The sequence below is a fragment of the Falco cherrug genome, chromosome 8 (genome assembly GCF_023634085.1).
Source record: "Falco cherrug isolate bFalChe1 chromosome 8, bFalChe1.pri, whole genome shotgun sequence".
Lineage (NCBI taxonomy): Eukaryota > Metazoa > Chordata > Aves > Falconiformes > Falconidae > Falco > Falco cherrug.
In genome coordinates, this window is record NC_073704.1 from 21575147 (window position 1) to 21595607 (window position 20461).

At 40.3% G+C, this 20461-nt stretch overlaps 1 protein-coding gene across 17 annotated transcripts; it reads left to right on the top strand.

Moving 5' to 3' along the window:
* Positions 1-109: 109 nt before the first annotated feature.
* FASTKD1 (FAST kinase domains 1) lies at positions 110-19982 on the top strand. Of its 17 annotated transcripts, none has more exons than XM_027810824.2 (17): positions 2593-2716; positions 3424-3479; positions 4397-4486; positions 5440-5948; positions 6317-6385; positions 7230-7355; positions 8536-8937; positions 10115-10225; positions 11403-11534; positions 12573-13059; positions 13849-13963; positions 14694-14822; positions 15571-15702; positions 16289-16402; positions 16673-16814; positions 17865-17979; positions 18998-19982. In XM_027810824.2, exons 4-17 carry the CDS (start codon positions 5614-5616, stop codon positions 19085-19087), a joined length of 2499 nt encoding a protein of 832 aa, XP_027666625.1. In that variant the 5' UTR covers positions 2593-2716; positions 3424-3479; positions 4397-4486; positions 5440-5613; the 3' UTR covers positions 19088-19982. The 17 variants fall into 17 exon arrangements, with proteins under 17 accessions (XP_027666628.1, XP_027666629.1, XP_055575027.1 ...); XM_027810826.2 differs by having other exon boundaries at positions 4400-4486; XM_027810827.2 differs by lacking the exons at positions 2593-2716; positions 3424-3479 and adding an exon at positions 110-1029.
* The last annotated feature ends 479 nt before the right edge of the window (positions 19983-20461 follow it).

Here is a 20461-nt window from a genome sequence, read left to right on the forward strand (position 1 = left end):
AGGGGGGCACCCGCCTCCTCGAGCTCGTCAGAGGCGCTCCGCCCCCTCCCGCCCGGCGTGCCGAGGTGGCTGCCGCCCCGCGCCCCGCTGGGCCCTGCCGCCTGAGGCGAGGCCGGTCGCAGCGCGGGAACGCGCCGGGGTCGCCGGAGCGGCTGGAGGCCCCTGCCGTGCGCCTGCAGGTACACTAGCGCCTTCCAGACAGGCGTGCCCGGGGCTGTGCCGGCCTTCCAGCAGGGCAGGCTCAGCAAGACCCCGGAAAATGGCCAAGGGAGCGGTAAACGAAGCGTCCGAAACAGTACGGGAAGGGCTTAGGGTTACTCTAGCAGCACCTGGCACACGTCGTTAGGCGCAGTAAAAAACTAAAAATGGGAATTTGGACCAACTGTATGTAAAAAAGAGTTCCTGATAATCCTGTCCCATAAGTCTGTATTACCAAAGTTAATTTAAAATCTTAAAAACAGGGACGTGAAAGTTCAGGACAATGCATAAAGCTGTGAGCATCTTCAAAATTCACTAAGACACAGAAGTACGTACCTCCTCTGAAGAGTTTTGGCTCAGACCAGTGGATACTGGAGTTGGTAACTGTACGTAACAGGAGGTAATGGAAGTCCTGTGACTAGCTGAAAGCAGGAAAACAAATTTTCTCCTGAATTTCTAGAAAAAATTTCAAAAATTGAGAAATGGCCACCTGTGAGTTCTGAAATCCTGAAGAAGCTGGTGACTGCATTTCCGTTCAGTAAAAATCAACACCGTCTTCAGCACAGCGTGCTTTGATAAATCTCTTTTTCTACCCCTATGTGTCCAAGATTAATTTCATCTAGCATTTTTAATTTGTCTTAGGCATTATTATTTCATCCAAATGTACTTGACAGGTCAAAAGTGAAAAGTACAGCATCTTGTAAATGAAAAACCGTAGGATTTGCGAAATCCCCTTTACATGAATGTGGAATAGTTTTCTTCTGAAGTCGAGGATCAGATGCTGTGGAGTTCTTACATAGGTTTGCACAAGGCCTGAGATTCTTGAATGAGGTAAGTGCCACTCTTTGAGATCATGTGACAGGGTTTGGGTCTCCCTCTGTTACTTGCGTGCCTGTATAGACTGTAACTAAGGTGATCTGGATTTGCAAGCAGAATGGGTGCAGGAGCTGTTCCAGTTACAAATCTTAGAGTTAGAAAAATTGTTACAAATCCAGTTAAAAATTTTACATGCTATTTTTCTAAAACACTACATACCTATAATAAATAAAGCAGGGGCTATTTTATTAGTTTGAATGAATTCCCTATTCATAAGCATTCAATGTATGAGGTACACATGTGATCAACAACAGACAAGTAAATAAACAAAACCTTTGATAGCCACAGAACAGCTGGTCAAATTTGGTCATGGTAATAGTCCTGGTTGTGAACAATCTAAGATTATTATTCTATATAAACGTTATTATCAATGGTGGTGAGAAAAGGTCTAGAAAGATGACCTGAAGCTGTATGTATACAATGTAAGCAATATACATGTTACATGTTAGATTTGTGTTCCAGAATACTTTTTTTTTTTTTTGCAAGGCATAAAAAACTATAGTGTAATATAAAGCAACATTAATTCCAGTACAGTGAATCCAAACTCTTGAACTTGACCTTTCCAGAATGTCAGTCCCCTTGTGATCTTTCTAGGCATGGAAGACTTTTTTTCCCCTCAGAATATGTCATGTAAATATTGATTTAGTAGCATGACCTTAACAATCAAGATGACCTTGAAACTGTTAAAGTTATTATTTTTATCTCCTTTGGAAGGTCTAACTGGCTGGACTTCCCCCTTTCTCCCTGCATTTCCTGACATCTCGGCCCGTGGGAAATGCTCTGTGTCGGGACATAGGTGCAGGGACGGACACGGAGGACCGAGGCAGGCGCAGGCGCTTGTTCTGAGCCCGCAGTCCCCATCCGCGGCTGGAACGCACCTCTTGTGGGAAAAGGGCTTCCCAGATCGTGTCCTGCGGGCGCAGGGAGGTCTCGGCAGTCGCGCAGACAGCACCGATTCCTGTGCGTGCCTGTTTAGCCCTGCCGGGTGCCGGACTTTGCCGTCCCAGTAGCCCTGGCTTAGGGCAGCGGCAGCAGGCGCCGCACACTCCGCGGGGCCGACAGCCGGTGCGGCGGCCTGGGCCTGCCGGCAGCTCGGCCGTGCCCCCGCCCGCCCCGCCCCAACTCCCGCGCCGCCGGCCGCCCCGCAAGCCGCCGCCACTTCTCCGTCGGGCGTGAGGCGAGGGCGGCGGGGGCACCGCCCGGCTCTTGCCCGCTGCCGGCCCGCGGGAAAGAGGGCAGGCTGGGCCGCGGCCGAGCCAGGCGGTTCCGGGGGTCGTGCTCGCCGCTGCCTGGCGCCTACCCGCGGCGCGCTGCGGGCCCAACCGGGCCGCTTGCCCTCTGCCTGGGGGCGGGGCCAGCGCGGCCCTAGCCGCCCCCTCCCCGCCCGCCGCCCCGCGGCCCGTGTGGCGGCTCGGCGCCCTGCCCCGCTCTTGCAGAAGCGCTTCTGGGTCACGGTGGCCCCGCGGGGGAGCAGGCGCCGGCCCGTGGTGAGCTGGCGGCGGGCGGAGGCCGGGCGCCAGGCAGGTCGCTAGGCAGGCCGCTAGGCAGGCCGGGCCGCTGCTGGGCCGCCGCTGGGCCGCCTGACAGCGGCGTGGTGCTGCCCGCGGCGTGGCTCACGGAAACTGAGGCGGATTTGGCAGAGGTGAAACACCTGCACGGCACAGGCAGCTCTCTTAACACTTCCTTGCTTAAACCTTTAATACTTTCTATACGTGGGGAGTGGTGGGTGTCCGCGTTTTCTGCTTTGTGGAAGACTTCCTGGCTCGCTGTAGTTTGTAAGCCATGAGCATGCTTACTGTGTTTCAACTGTTAGGAAATTATGCTAAAGAATTTCTTGTCCTTTTAGTGTATATTTTGCATGATAAGTAGAATACTTTAGAAATAGTTCCTTAAGTACGTACAATTTCCCTATTTTTAATCTATCTATGTTTTAATATGTGTGTATTTGTAAGTTTCAAAACATCTAGTGTTTCCTATTTGCTTCCTTTTTATGATACTAGAATTAATTGCAATTTAAAATTGCATACAGGTTTGTGATAAATCACTTACATCTGCTAAATACTTCCAGAAAGAGAAATACTTGGAAACTTCCTGCAGAGTGTTTTAGATGGAGATCCTGGTTCCCAGTCATTAGGGTAGGGGATGCAGGGTCCGCTGCAGCACGAGTAGGGGAAAGGATGTGTTACCTGGGCTAACAAGCAAATTATATGAGCATGAAGTTTTTATGTTCTCTTCAGGTATCTACTTCATCCTGGTTTCTGGCAGCTTAGTTTGCCAGTACTGTGGGGACTAAGTATCAATATGCTCTCAGAAGTTTTTGTCTGATGCTGTCTTAATTCTCTGTAACAGGATTAAGAAAAAAACCCTGTTTGCAGCTAGAACTCTGGACACGGTCATACAAAAAGGTTAAAAATTTGTGCTATTTTTCATGCTGTGCTTTACTATCAAATCATTGTAGGGGAGATGCTTTTTTCCTCTTTAAATTAAGTAGTTTCAATAACTGGTAACTCTGTATTGCAGCTTCTCCTTAGAAGCTGTTGGTAGAACAGTCAGTCACTTCCGCTTTTGATTATTGTTACTGTATCTGGTTGGCTCCATCAACATGAATCTGCATGGCAAAAGGGAACAGAAGAAGTATTTTCAGTCAACTGGAAAATCTGTAGGGTAAAAAAATTGTCAAATGTTCTGGTAAATGTGGTTGATCTAGTACTTGAGACTGTGGAAGATTACTAGACTGTGATTTAACAGTGGCTTGACCAACCTTTGATCTGTATTTCAGCTTATTATATACATATTATAAAATCTCATGAGAAGACCCAGCTACTTCTAAAAGCGTGTGGCTGCATACTAAGAGGGAAAAGCCAAAAATACTTTTTATGGAGATTACATGGAATAAATACTGTCACACAACTGTTCTCAGTGATGAAGTGAAATAAATTCTTTGTAAAGACAGCTGCCATATGGAACAAATAGAAGCAATAAAAGCAATCTCTAAAAAGGGACCATAAAGCAAATTATTATTATAAAAGGTACTTAATGTATAATATCTAGGAGATTTGCATCTTTTATTTTTGTATGCTTTTATTTTGCACAGGGAAGAAAACATTTCACATTACAACATCAAAATTAAAATGACTTCATTTTAGCTTTCCTTGTATCTGCCCCAGTGTCAGCAACAGCAGTGCAGTACAATATGTCATTTGACTTTTTATTCTGTGAAGGTGACTGTGCAGACATCAGAAGAAATCCAGCTATATCTAATTTTGTGGAATGGTTTCACTACCTGACATAGACTGCCCAAATAAGTTTTTTTCTTTCTCAGTAGATCTAGTATGTGCTGCTGCTGTTGCCTGGATAATGTTGCACTGATGGAATCATGCCTACAGTTGAAGAGCATTCAAGTTTGCTGAAGGTTCAGTATGTTGATAATTTTTGTTGTTAATGGTTATATCTCCTAAAGCAAGACTTGCAGATTTTTCAGTGGTCTCTGTGTTAAGGGAATTTGATGGGTCTTTTTTGTTGTACCGTGACATTTACCAGCAGTAGTTTGTGTTCTGCAGCTTGGAAACAGTTTTGTAGGTTGTGGAATACACGTGTGCTAGCACTGTGTACAAATTGGGGGATATATTAAGAAAAAAAGTCAATACTTACCAGATTTCAATAGATAAAGCTGTAACTGCCACTAGAATTTGGGGAATTATGTTACTTTTCTTTTGTGCAGTGGGTGATTTCAGCTGATGCGTTGCGACCGATCCTGTATTACAAAGGTGGTCAACCTTCCTGACTAGAAGCCACATACCAAAATTTTTATGTGTTTACAAGACATAGACCACATCTCTTTTGTAAGAGAGCAGAGCAGGAAGGAAACTCTGGGAGAGGCTTGTAGACAGGGTACAGTAGATATCACTGTGGGATGGATGCATCTAGAGAGCCAGAGGAATCCAGTGATGCCAGCTCAGGAGCTCTTGCCACTTTATTTCCTTTTACCACCAATAGTTGTGTTTTCTGGGAGTACCTGGACCCAAGTTTGGGATTATGAAGTGGCCTAGTGAGAGCAAGCCTCACTTGACTTAGTCGTGCAGTGCCTGCATGTTAAAAAGCTCAGTTTTACCTTCTTGGTAGTAGCATGATAGCATACGTGCCTTTGAAAGGAGGGTTTCTAAATTCGAAAACTTGCCAAGTGAGCTAACTTTTCTTAGTGCTTGTGAGCCTGTCAGTGTTCATTGTTGGGAGCTTCTCTGGGAATAATCCAGGCTGTAGGTTCTTCTCAAGCTTATCTTACTCAGAACATTAAAAGGTAGAGATGTTGATTTTCAGCTAGAAGTTGTGACTGTACTTAACTGCTTTAATTCTGTCTCATTACAGGTACCTCAAAATTGAATTCTTCTTAATATAGTGACCATACAGGATGAAAGAAGAGCGATCCTCTGTTTTTCAAATACATGTGTTTGTTCTTCATAACAACATGGTTTACTGTGAAAACTGAAAGAAGGATCTTTTTGAAAACTATCTTTAAGGATAGCTGGTAGGCATAGCAAAATGCTTTGTTTGAGGCAGGTTTGCCTGCATACACTGAGACTTTACCAAGCTCGAACTCTGAGTAGTGATCTGCTTTTGAGCCAGATAAATAGCTGCACCCATGAAGATGAAGTGTTCAGCCTTGTTGAAAGGAACAAGACCAGGCTTTCTGAAAAACATGTGGGAATTGCGTTAAACGTCCTGTGGCAATTGCAAAAGAAGAGGCCACTACTCTTAAGGACTAGTGACTATATAAGAAATCACTCCCAGTTTCTTACTCTTTGCATTTTAGCAGAAAACAAGGTGGAACACATGGAAGATGAGGCCGTAGTGGACACCCTATATAGTATTCTGAGGTAAGCAGCATTATTTTGGATCCCACATATATACGTGTTGTATTTGGTAATAAAAAGAGATGGAATTTTCACTGCAGAGCCATCCTATAAGGAAACTGGGAGACAGCCCTGTCCCAGCTTCTGTACTTTTGACTGTGTGACGCAGATGACTTAATGTCTTGTGCTTCAGTTTTTGCGATGCAGGCAGAACTGATGTGTTTTGCACTCCCAGTAAACTGAATTGTGATTATTGATGCACAAATATTTATAATCTGTTTGAATGGAGGGAGCAATAGAAAAGCAAAACATTATTTATCATAACAAAAGGACATATCTTATTTCTTTATAAATGCTGAAGCAAACTTCAAACTTATGTCTTGCTTCTGAAGGCTCAATGTTGAAGGCCATGATTCTCTGACAGATGTGCTTGTTACAGAAGCATGGAAAAGACTGGAAAGGTAAGTGCTGTATTGCTACGCTTTGTGAAAAGTTGCAAGCGTGATTTGCTTCACGTGAGGCTACAGAGTTCTCAAAAAGTATTTACAAGATGTTTTAAATGTTACCTATTTCAAATATCAGTTATGTTTTTTGAAGGTTTCGGGTATTATTTTTATACATACAGAGGCCTTGAGTATTGATGGATGTTGGTACACAAATGCTTGAGAGATTCAGATACTCCAACAACAGGGACCAACAATTAAGGTTTTTAAATACATGGTCTGTGTAAATTTCTGTGTTTGAAGTAAATTGCAAGTTTTAATATTTACAGTTGTATCTTAGTGCTTGCTGTCCAGCTTTTAAACGGTTTATATTGTAATTTTCATTCTTTAATCTCAGGTTAATGGCAGAAGGAATCTAGTGTCGGTCTTGGCACTAGCATCACAGGCTTGCCTCTCCCAGCTTAACCCCTGGGGCATCTTGACAAGTAGATCAATTCAGTATAGCTTGAACACAAAATGATATTCAGGTAGTACATTGCTTGCATTCATTTTAGCTATTTCACATCATTGCTTGACTATGTAATCTTCATAGATTTCTTAAACTGCTCTGGTTAAATGAAGAAGTTCTGGTTTTTTTAGAGCTCCATATGAGCAATATTCTTTAATATGAAGTACATAGGTGTTTTGGCTAAGTCTGTGCTATCACTATAGGTGACCAAATAGAAAATGCTTAGGTAACTTGTTTCCTTGTTTTGTATTTTGATTATAACCTTGTCTTTTATGTAGTTGTTGAAGTAGATTTTTGTCTTCAGGTATTCACTAGAATTAAAAGGGAAATACTCTTTCTTTGATGTCTTGGCAGGCTTAGTTTGCCAGTTCTGTCTAAATTTGCACTATGTTTATACAAGCAACGCAGACATCGCAGTCCTGTAATTGGCAAAGTAGCTCATATTGTGGACGTGAAGCTGGATTCTATACAGGATATAAGGTAAGTGTCAGAATGAAATTGAGTAACAGGAGAAGCAATATGTCACAATTGCTGGGCTGCCTTTGCTTAACGGTTTTCCTTTTTTTCAACTAGAGGTTGTTTTTCTGCTGTTTGGGGTTTGTGGGAAAGAGGTGATTTGTATTCGGGTGTTGATTTTCATGGACAGGTCTGCTTAGGTGAATGCATTTTTCCAATGATTTTGTGTAGAATTTCTTTATAACCCATTTAAACACTGACTTAAAATTAATCTTCCACTTACAGGGGAAAAAACGGCAGATATTGCTTTACCCTGGTTCTAAATTTTACACGGACTTTTTTGAGAATTTAGAGGCTATTGACTCACCAAAAGATATTTCGCTTCCTTGACATTGGTAGTTTCTCTGCTGTGACATGGTTTTAGTTTATACAACTGTGAAGAGCAATAAGGAGTCTTCAAGAAATGTTATTTTTATTTATCTTCAGAGAATTTTGGGGTTTTTTGGTCAGGTTGAATTAACCAATTCTCTTGCTAGCATATCTAGTGCATTACCCTAATAGTAAAATTACTTAAAACCCAGCCCTAGTCAAAGAAGTCCAGGCTTCTTTTTCTTGCCTCTGTTTCCCTGGACCATCACAGCAAAGGCTGCTCTTGCTTTTTTTTACTTTACACAGCACCAGCAGTCACAACATTGTATTTTTGTGGATGTGAGGAACCTGCTTATGAAACTCACTGAATGGGACTGCATTTCTTTACAGAAATTACTCTCCCTGTGGTCATAAGTTTTATTTCCCTAGGAAGGGTTTCTTTCTTTAGGAGTGACAATGACTCTTCTCCCCATTCTGTTACTTGAGAATTGTTTAGGTTCCTTTATTTTCCATTGAACATTAAAGATCTTTTTTGCAAATTAGAATCAGGCAAGTCAGGGCCTTGCCTTAGGCAAAATGCTTTCATTGCATACAACTTTGTAAGGGATGGTTGAAAAATCCCAATTGTTTCAGAAATTCACTGAAAGGGGAATTTTTGCTTTAGTAGGAGAAATAGGTTTTGCTCATTGTTTTTTCTGCATTAGATTTAAAATTCCTTTTTATGCAGAAGCCAGCAATACCCTAACGTTCCTTTCTTTGCATAGTCTTATTTAAGAAATCTAAAATTTATTACTCATGTTCAACGTTTAAGTGTAAAATCTTTTAAATTTTTTAGGATCTTGTCAGTTTTGATGATCAGCATATCTGATGTTATCTCACAGAGTTTTCGAGATCGATTACTACACAAGGCTGGACAGCTCTTGGAAGAAAAGGATGCCGTCCACTTCAGCTATGCCAAAAGAGTACTACAGTTTCTTCAAAATGTTAAACTGAGATACCATCATCCATTGCTAGAAAAATGCAACCAGATTTTCCTTAAAAATGCCTCTGGTCTTGATATACGCAGTATTAGTCTTATTCTTGGACTGTACGAGCAGCTGGGTTTTGACAGTGCTGAATTCCGCTTGGTTGCTAAACAGCTGCTATCTGAAACTATAAATGATCATTATGATCCTGAAACCTTTGCAAAATTATTTTTTACTCTTGGGCCTATGGCAGGATCCAAGGTAAGGGAAAGGTAAGTTTATTAACAATTTTGTCTTATTTATGATATATACATAGTCTTGCACAGAAATTAAAAATGTACTGCTGGTTGGAGGAATTTCTGAGCCTATCTATGAGCTAAGCATTTGGTTTCCTAGTTTGGAGCTTTGTAGCAGTGTGTTATTAAATTATTCATACTGTCATAGCAGTTTGTCTTAAAACAGTTGCATAGAAAGCTAGATACAGTCAAGGGGTATGTGAATGCTGTTATGCAAGGTGATCTTGTAGCTTTGTCTCTTAAGACTACAGCCTTCCTTTCACAGTGGATGGTAGTAAAAAAGCTTTCTGTCTTTCCCCTGAGAAATACACATGCAGTGGTATGTGTTGCTTTTTCCTTTTTAAGACTGGCAGTAGCTGAAACAGCCTGAGCCTTGTCTTGTTCCAGTTTGCTGTACATCATATTCTATATGAAAGGTTGTCAGCAGGGAACACTTCAGCGTTTATTTTGCAATTAGAGCATAATGTTGTGTGGCAGATTTTTCTCTGCCTGTGTTTCTTGTGCTACAGAGTCCTATTTAGGGGTGGTATTAGTCATGGGTCTCTCAAAGTGTGCAGTTTTAGGCGGGATTTGCTATGTTAATTACAATTGGTCATATTTTCAGACTTTTCTTCATGAACATTCGCCTCGTCGGAGCTCTGGGATATACTGCAAGCCTGTGTTGGTTTTGCCATAGCTGACTTAGTTCCAAAAGCTTTTCCTAGATTTTTTTTTTCAATTTATTTTATTTTTCATAAAAATCAGTGCTGAGGTAGAAAAATTAATAGGCTTTATTTGCCCCAGAACCAGTTCAGCTCATGTTTGATTCTGTTATCGGTAGCTTGCTGATTGATTATGAATTGTTTAGTGTCTTAGAGTACCTTCCCTACTTTGTGTCTGCTTTCAGAATTATTGGACTGGCTAGTTTCTAGCATCAGGGCAGTATGTACTGATCTAACACACTCACATCTGGTTTATCTGTGCCATATAAATCAAGTGTTTAGGAGAAGGTCCACAGAACAAAGGTCTCTAATTTGGGGGAATTTGTTTTCCTGTATTTCCTGGAGTAGTCTATTGGTTCTTTCCCTCCTAGACAGAGAAAATGGCTGCAGTCTTTGCTGGAGATTTTCAACTGTTTTGCTTTGGAGAACAGATCTTTTCTTCTCATCTTTAGGTTACTAGTAACTGCAGAGCACATGGCAGAAGAATTTAGCAGTCACCAAGTATTGGTAATACTGAAGACGATGCAGAAAATGAAATGCAGAAATACTCATCTACTCAAAAAGTAATTTTTTTTTGTTACTACTAAGAATTTGTATTCTCTAGGTAAACTACTTCTGTTTAATATGGAAAACTATATAATATCCAGTAAATTGGAAGTAGAGAGTGTGTCACTTGCGTACATGTGCATATATACTATATATATAATGAGCTGTCACAGATTTTAGAATATCACAGTTTGACCCAGAAGTAATTGAGGCAGTTCAGGAATTTCATAGAAGGGCATTTTAACCCTACTGAGTTGATGTAATAGGATTTTTGGCTTGTTTACAAATACGTGATCCTGTTTGAGTAGATTTAGCCTCAAACAATTACTGTAAACTTGTGAGACAAATGAGAATGTAGTAAGTTGCAGAGAATGTGTCCTATCTAGGAAATCCTGTCACTGATGTGAATTGTTTCTTCATTGTGCCCTACTTTGAACTATCAAGTCTTGCATCTTTAAAAACCTGGGCCAGATTTTCTGCATTTGTAAACTGAACGTTGTTTATAGAGAGAGGTAATATCTTTCGTACAGTGAAGGGAAAAGCAGCTGAGGTTTTGGGCACAGAAGATGTAGCATCAGATATAAGTCACAGATGCAGCAGAGTTAAATGCAGCTTGTGAGCAGTAACTGGATTGAAAGTAGTTATGTGAAGCAAGTAGGCCCTTTGAAGAAAAAGGGCAAGGAGCAGAGCGGTATCGAAGGGAAGACCAGGTGAGTTCATGCTTGTTCTTGAATCTCCCTGTCTAAAGAAGATCTTAAGGTATTATCTTTCCCTACAAATCTAGCCCCCTCTTGCAGCTTTAGACCACCATAGTTGTAGCAACCTTTACTGTTCTGTAGCAACCTCACCATTATGCGAGTACCACGGTGCTGAAGCTGGTGTTGCTGTTCTAGTTTATCCCATTCTTGGTCTGCTCTAAATGTCAGGGATTTCAAAGTCTGCAATGGAAATTATTAGAGTGAAATAACTATTTTGCTGTGATGAGGGCTTTAATTTTGTAATTCGCTAAGTGGAGAGAGCCTGCTGTGTCTTGGAACACTGTCAAAACTGGGGTGGAGAGGAGTGTAGGTGTGTGGAACCCTCCACCTGGATACTGTGCACTGCAGGACACCCCTTCTTCATGTGGGATGTGGGGTTTTGCAATATCTTCTGTGTTAGCATAATACCATGTCATTTTTTTCTCTTTGTATTCAGGATGACTTCTGTTCTGCACAAACATTTGGATAGCTATCATGTATTACAGTTGGTAAAGTTAACACAGTACTTGGTGGAGTTGCGTTGCCACAATCTGGAGCTCTTTGCCAAACTAAAAATGTTACTATATGGGTAAGTGTGTATTCTTGGAAATTTAGCATTTCAGTATTAAAGAATTGTCTACTTAGTATTTTAAATAACAAGCTAAAGATGTTAAATTGTTTTGTTTCCATAAAATATGAAAATATAACAAACTGTTAAAAGTATTTGATTCTATTAAACACGTAAATCATAGGATAGGAAGTGGATATTGTCTGGCCATAGACCTGATAGTATCTGTTAAAAGGTGTGATATCTTTTAAAAATACGTTTTTTTGCCCCTCACCCTTTGGCTGCTGCAGTATAATGACACCGAACAGGAAATTTTAACTGTTACTTTATAGGAAGGGTAGGTATTAATGTCATCTTCGATCTTTGAAGGAAAAAGAAATGAAAAATATACAGTAAGTATGCTATGTTTGGGATAAATGAAAGTGTGAAGCAGAAGTACTCTTCTTTTGAAGAACTGACTAGTTACTTCTCAGGGTTGTACAGTTGCAACACAGAAAGGGAAACAATTTCTGGAATTGTGGGAGAAGAGATTTGCCACTGTTGCTTTCATTGCTCAGCTGCTGTAGGAATGCAGTGCCCTGGCTGTGCATGTTTTTAGTGGATGATGCTTTCATGTTCCTCAGGCACCTCAGAACCTGGTGCTCTCCAGGACAGAAATCACGGAAACTATCTAGGCCCAGAAACCCACAGACTCCATTCACAGAGGTGGACCTTCTGCCCTTGCTAAGGACTTCTGTGTTTATCAGTAACACTTGAAGCCTCACCAGCTGACTGAGATGCTCCCTGTCATCTTCCCTTTTTCTGTTTTGAATAAATTAGAAGGAAGAAGTTAATCTCAATGAAAAAAGATGGTAGTCACTGACTGTGAATTTCCACCACATTGTTAATATTCTACTTATTTTATATATATATATAATATAGGTATTATATATCTACTTATTTTTATGATGTGCAGTTTTTGACTTTTAAAATAGAATTTTTGTGCCTGTAAAATATTTGTTTAAACATTTGCGCTTTGTCCGTACTGATGGTCTGTTTTTATTTCTGCCTCTCTTCCAGATTTTTAAAATCAAGTGTCATACCTGCTGATACTGCTGCAATAATTCGTGGTCTGGCCATGCTTCCTTCCTTTCAAGTGGAGGAAATCATTATAAACAAAGCAGCAGCAGTTCTGCCTCAGTGCAGGCTCCATCATTTGAATCGCATTGCTACAGCTCTTGTCAAATGGAATCATTATGACCAGTTGCACTGGCAAAAAAGTTCTGAGCTATGTGTAAAGCTTCTGCAAAAACTAAATGACTGTGGATTTCAGAGGCTTCAGAAAGGCAACAACTTAAATCTTCTGTTGGAAGAACTTACACATGTGAATGGAGAGTGGTTTGAAGAAGTCCTCACTGAGGAAACTATGGCCACGTGTCAGCGCTTGATAGACCAAATAACATGGGCAAATGTTCGACAGTTGTCTTTTTTTCTCATAAAAACAAACCACCGCTGTCCTTCATTACTTGACAGAATAGCTTGTGTGACTGTTGAAAATATAGACAAGGTATTACAGTTTTTCTTTCTGTACTGTGTAAGTTATTCAGGAAGAAATTACAGGTTAGTAGTAAATGTGTTTCAAAGCACAATCCACACAATGATTCTAAAAGTTTACTTCAGTCTACCTGATTTGGAGCTCATGATTTGCTGTGTTCACTCGAAGCTGTTTTGCTTCTATGTATATTATTTTGCACTTACTTCTCTTTAATTTTCCTTTCTTATTTTATTGTTCAGTCAGTTTGTGTTAGGTCAGCCATAATCCTTTGTGTTCAGGTTTACATTTGACCATCTTAAATACTTTTTTTTTAAACTCTTTTACAAATAGTCACATCACACAGTGTATATTTTTACATTAGTCATTCTTGTGGGGATTTTCCCAACAGCCTGTCTTTTTGGTCAAAATTACTGCATTTTCTTCCTCCCCACCCCACCCCCCTCCCCACTCTTCTCAATTGCATTTATATAGATGTTTGATTTTATTTTATGAGTTTAGTTTCTTTAAGACAAACCTTTTTAAAAGCTTCTTAAAGTCTAAGTATACAGAAAAACTTGTGTCATCCACATGAAACAGATACTGAGTTTTAGCCATAGCTGTAATTTTAATGATTTCTGGTGTTTGGGTTTTTTAATATATTTTTCTCCAGGAAAAGTTGACCAAAAATAGGTATCTAGAAAATGGTTTATCTAGACTTAAATCTCCCAATTCTGAATGAATTATAAACCCTGTTTTTATTGTAAAGCAATATTAGGATATGTTGCAGTGACTTAATTTAGGATCTCTTTTTTTTTTTTCTAGATCCACCCCTCTGAAATCTATATTATTCTCTTCCTCTTCTCTGCTATGAATTATGACCCTCCTACCAATGAGGAGTTCTTTGAGAGTTGTATCCAATATCTTACTTCTAACTTGAGTAAGTACATTAGACAAAGATATTCTGACATCAAATAAATATAATTGGAAGCTATTATTTGTACTGAATAAAAATGGGAATAGAATGGGGGGGTGGGGGGGTGTTTTTTTTAAAAAAAAAAACAAAACAAAAAAGTGTCTTATCACAAACACTGCCTACTGGGGTTAAAGCATGACAAAGAATCAATGTTTGCTTCTGTTGGGTTTTCTAGCTTCATTTCACCCTTTAAAAATTACTGTTGATAAGGGACTAGCAAGGTATCTTGAGCATAGTAAAAAGTAAGTCAAAATTCTGATTAATTTGCTGTGCTGTTATTGTATAGGATTGTTGTGGCATTCCCCAGGAATCATCATTTGGAGATAGGATACATTTTGTAATTCATCACAAAGAAATGGCTAAGTTGTAGAGGAAATGCGTAAGGACTTTTTTTTTTTTTTTTTTTTTTTTTTTTTTGGTTGATGATACAGCCACACAACTGTGAAAACTTGCTGTCTACTAAAATATTGTGGAGTGACCTTTTTTAAAGCTAACTAGTTTCCTCCTGCAAAGACCTGGCAAGAGTTACTTTATGCTTTGGTGCAGTTAGCAGAGGTGGTCCTTAATCTACATATGTGTTCATTTAGTACGTTAAGAGAGAAAATTGATGATTCAGGAGGCCAGGGGGTGGGCATTGCAAATGCTTTCAACTTTGTTATGTGTTAATGTGGATTTCTGTTTGGTTTTTTTAAAGGTTGTTTTGAAACTTACCGCTTGGTGCTGCTTGGTCATGTTCTGGCTGTGGCTGGGTATTTTCCTCCAGTTCTGATAAGAAGGATATTTGATGTTTCTTTCCTAAGCAAATTGGATGCTCAACTTGCAGGTAGATACCTGTCGCCCTGATGAATTTGATTATGTAGCATTTGGCATAAAATGGAATTGTAGACCTATATATGACTTGAGTAGAACTGCTCTTCGAACAATTCCATTTTCTGGAAAGACCCCTCTATATAATCTAGTCATTTTTTGAGTGCTAAAAGGGAAGGTAAAAACAAAAATTTGTGCTGTGTTTTCAAAGTACAGACTTGTATTCCAAATGAGAGGAGCTCATTTGAAACAAATTCTATAGTCAACTTACTGCACTCAGTATGTAATAATTCTTCAATTTTATTGGAAATAAAATTACATTAGTGTGGTATTTATTACTACAAATAGTCACAAAGTTCAAGAAATAATGTGGGGTTCTTGTCTGCAAGAAATGAGTCCTGTCGCTCTCTTCTCTCTCGATAAGAGACTGAGTGTTTTTCTGACTGCTTCTTTCTACCAGTACATTGTTTGCTGTCAGTGTACTGTTGCCATTTTGCCTTCAATCAATTCATTAGAAATGAAACGATATAAGAGAGTTTAAATTGCTCCTTTCTTCTGTCTTGCTGTTGTGCAAAACTGTTATTTTTTCATTTCTTCCTCAGGTATTTTGAGAACCTTTCTAAGATTCTGCAGCATGAATTTTATAAATGCCGAAGTATACAGATATTTGCATCTCTAGTAGAGAATTCAGCGTTAGCTATTTGGTTCAGTGTATTGGGTTTCTCACATTGCAGTTCATACCTTTTTTATTTTGTTTAACTTAGTCCTGCCTGATACCGTAAAACAGAGGGTCCGCTTATGCCTCATGAAGTTGAACAGAGCAGTCTGTCTGGAATGCCCGGAGTTTCACATCCCTTGGTTTCATGAGCGCTACTGCCAAGGTGTCTTAAGTAACAGTAAGTAATTTAGGAGAGGAAAGGCCACCCTTGTTACTATTAACCTATTTTCAACAGTCTGCTAGACATTTCTTCTAAAATGCAAAGTTGGTATCTCCTCCACTAGTTCTATTGGGGAAGATCTGCTTTGCACTCCATCGAACTCAGCTACTTTATCTCTGAGACTGAAGGTGTTTAATGGAGCAAGGTATTAAACAATCTGCAACAGACAGAGAAGTGACAGATAGTGTGGTGTGCCTATAATAGATGCAAAATAAGTAAATATTTAAGTGTCTAAGCATGATTAAAAGCAAACAAAATCCAACAGGTGACACCTGAAACTGAAGTGTTTATAGTATGTGAATGAGAAAACCTGGGTTGGAAAGTCTGGAGTTGAAATTCATGCTTCATAGGCACCTGCCCCTTTCCCCCCAGAAGATGATCACATGGTTTTGGTTTCTGAACTATGATGGAATAACACCAGGTGTCTGTGGAAAAGTTTTATTTCAGTAGGTTGGATGTCAAAAATGAGGTGTCACAAAGTGCTATTTTCAAAACTTTGGCTGTGGAAGTTTTGATGTATGAATTCTTTATTTTGTCTTCTTAGGCAGTGGGCGAATACATCCACTGCGACAGCATGTTCACAGAATGCTGACAGAGATCTTAGGAGGAAGCCATTATGCAAGGATATCTGTTCTCACACCATACTGCTATGAAATAGGTGAGAAATTAATCCTCTGAGGATTGTTATGGAGACCTGTGGTATCACTATTATCACTAAGATTAGGAAGCCCCTGGGCATGTGGACATGAGATACTGCAAAGAAGAAATTGCTTTATAAAATACTGTTTCTAAGTTCTGCGTAATATAAATAATGTAGGGGATCTCTAATTATGGTTATCACTTAGTTTTTCTACAAGTAAACACTGTACAGCTCAAATTCTTCCACTTTTTTTTTGTCAGTGAACAGATTTGTTGTGTTGTCTTGCAGATTTCGAGTGCGTTCTGGATGAAAATAAAAAGCCTTTTTCCTATGTGGCTCGGAATACACCGTTGGATGATGTGGAGGGAGCATATTTGCGACATGACATCGAAGATGAAGGGAGAAAGGCTCTGCCACCAGGAGCTCAGAGGTTAGTACGTCAAATTCTTGCAAGTTAGCTCTTCCAAGCTTCCAAGTTCAGATCAAGTTTTAGCCCATTTTTTTTGATGCTTATGCCCTGAATGGTTGTTGCAACCCTGAGGCTATTTATTTCTCTGTTCCTTTTTTGAAAGCCTTGTGAGTTTTAGCTTTCCTAGGTGTGGTGGGTTGACCCCAGCCGGTAGCTAAGCTCCTACCCGGTTGCTCACTCGCTCCTCTGCAGTGTGATGGGGGAGAGAATCTGGAGGGCAAAAGCAAGGAAAAACCCTCCTGGGATTGCAATTAAGATGGTTTAATAAGTGAGGAGAAGAAAGAATTAAATTTTAAAAAGGGAAAAGAAAACAATGGATGTAAAAGCAGTCACTCGCCACCAGACCAATGCTGGAGCAATGGCTTCTTTGGAAAAACTCTCTCCCATTTTATTGCTGAGCGTGATGTTATATGGTGTGGAATACCGCTTTGGCCGGTTGGAGGTTCCAGCTGTGTTGCCTCCCAACCTCTTGCCGATGCGAGCCTCTACACTGTGGGTGCAGAGTGAGAAACAGAAGGCCTTGTTGCTGTGCAAGCACTTTTCAGCAATAGTCAAAATACCGGTGTGTTATCAACACAGATTTGGTCACAGATCCAAAATACAGCACCATATGAGCTGCTGTGAAGACAAGGAACCTCGTCCCAGCCAGACCCCGTGCACTAGAGCAGACAGGCCACTCCTGAAATGTGTTTCATGAGACTGGAGTACTGTCTTTCCTCCCACCTCTTCAAATGTAAGCCCTGAAAATGCTGGTTAGCTGGTTTTGCCATTTGAACAGAAACAGAGGGAGGAAATTCTTTTTCTGAATCATGTGAAGTTCAAGTATTTCTCGATCAATACGAGGAAAATGTTTTGTCCAGTTTCAGGAAGTTGTTTGACTTTCTTTTTTCTATGAATTGCCAGGTTTATCTAGTAGTAGTCTTGCAGCAACTGTCAAAACTGAACTAGAAATACCACTTCTGGCTATTCAGATAGGACCTGAAAATAAATGCACATTTTTGTTGTTTGCAGAATTGCTTTGGAATTTCTTGATTCAAAAGCTTTTAGCAAAGATTCACATCATCTGAAAGGAGAACCTGCAGTGAAAAAGCGACACCTGGAGATGCTGGGGTACAGGGTAGTTCAGGTGAGCAGTCAGCAACATTTTATGTCCTTTCTGAGTTGTATTGATAGTGCAGATTGATACTTCAAGACATTTAAAGTATTTTTTAAGATTAGAGATAGTTTTAATAGTTACAAGCACCTACTGGGTGAGAGTGATTTTTGTATTTAGGGGGGAAGTTGCAAGCTGTTCTCAGGATGGTGTAGGGACTTCATAGAACTTGCACCTCCTCTTGAAAGCGGTTGCAGCAAAGAAGTCAAAACATCTCAGTCTTACCTTACTGCAGGCAAACTAGCAATCTCAGGGTAATGACTAAAAGGGAAAAAGTGAAACAAGTTTCAATTCAATTCATCAAAGATTCCTACGCTAGGAAAAAGATTGAATGTACCCTCCTTGAGTGATAGATGGTTACGGCAGCTGCAAGATGGAATATGGATGCTGTCTGTCTGCTGCAGTAATAGTGCTGTGACAGGGAATAGTGGCCAGGGATAATGCACAGCCATCAGCATAGAAATGTTTGGGTAATGGAAGCTAATGACTGCAGGTTTTCCTGCATATTTAATTACTCGCTCTTAATTTTATCTGGAGTTCTTCCTTAAGGTTATAGTTGTGTGGTTGGTTTCTTTTTACCAGGATAATCATCCTTTCGCGCGTTGCCCAGACAGCAAATGTTGTGCTACTGATAGACCATTCCAGTTTGATACATTGTTACAAACTATAGTGACCTTGGATTTTTCTCTGGATTTGGGTTTCGAAAGGTGGGAGATTGTATGAGTTGTCAGAGCCTGTATTGCGTGGGCACCTGCTTTACGTCTCTGCAATTATGCTGCTTTTTGGAAGCAAACTGCCTGTAGTTATATGAAAAAGAACCTTACACTGAGAAATTAACCTTTTCAGCACTAGAATAAGCCTAGCTTTTGGAAGGACACACAGGTGATAAAATACCTTCAAGTGGAGAACCAGAGCTGTCAGAGAGCCTTTGCTTGTAAGATGGTGTATGGTGTATACCAATGTTAACACTCTGTATGATTCCATTCTACAGATTCCTCACTTTGAATGGTATTCTATGGTTCTGTCAACAAAAGGTGAACAGCTAGAATATCTGAGAAAGCATCTATATGGAATACAGTGATGTCAGACATGCAGTCAAAAGTACTTTTTATACAAACACTTTATGTACCATTACAGTTCCTGTAATCCTTTCAAATTGTTTTGTAATTTGTAAAACAAATTGTAATTGTTTCGAAAATCTCTTTAGCTGTGTGTCAACTGGACCAGAGGGCATCAGGAGATTTCATCCTCAATTTGTTGCAAAAGGCAGGTCACAGTGGGCCAGGAAGATGTGGTAAGGATGCTTAAAATCTCCCATTATCTGGAAGTCATTCTTTCAGTACACGAGCCTGTGACAGTTTTGCCATAAAATTACATTATTATCTCCTAAATAAATAGCACAGAGGCTTAGGCAGACATAAAACTGTCCAAAGAAAAAGTTGGAAATACTCTTGGCTGTGAGAGAGGAGGCAGCGGATCTACTGGAAACTATGTCTGTGCGCCAGCATGTGACAGAATGAGCAATAGGGATCAAACAGTATCTGTTCTGTGAAACCAAGAAACCGAAATGCAGATTTACTAAGAATAGGACTGCTATTCTAGCCATTCTGTTCCCAGCTTCCAGAACAGAGGTACTGTGGGTGGGGAGGGTGTTGTGCAGTGAGGAACCTCCAGCTGCTTCCACCCTGTGATGTGGCATGTGCAGAAGTATGGCTTGAGCCTTCTGGAATACCTTCACGTACATAAGATGACCAGTTCTAGAGGTCTGGCAGCCACCCAGACCCTTGAACCACCTATACTGCGGTTAAATGCAACTTGGAAGGGATACCTGAAAGATTTATACGTGATAAGGACAAAATAATGCTTGTGTTAGACATAGGCTGTTGTTAGCAACTGGATAATTAATTGAATTTATTATTATGGCATTATGCATTGGACTAGCCCCTGCTAACAGAAATAAAACAAAATTAGACAAACTGTCTAACCTGCCTGTTCTGTAAATAAGACAGTGTACAAAAGAACAAATTAAGCTGAAAATTGAAACCAAGAATCAAGACCAAGAAGAGTCTTTGGAGAGTGACAACAACCTTGGTTACTGGTGGTGAAAAATATTGCTGGTTTATCGTGTTGCAAAACCATCTGTGTTACTAGGCTTCCCGTGATGGTGCTCAGCCAGGGTTTGTGTCAAGAGGCATAAGGTACTGCGATGGAGAAGGAAAAAGTGGAAGAGCCAGGAGAAGGTTCTTTGCAGAGCAGTAACTGTAGAGCAGTTGTACTTCTGCAGATCAGCCCATTTTCAGCAGCAGCCATGCTGTGACCACAGCTGCCGTTACCTCGTGACGACTGCTAGCTCTGCCCATCTCTCACACACAACATACGGGCGTTTTCCTGCCTTTTTGGTAGAAGCAATAGATGTTCTTTTTGCCAGTTCCTTTAAAACCTGGCAGAGGTCAGC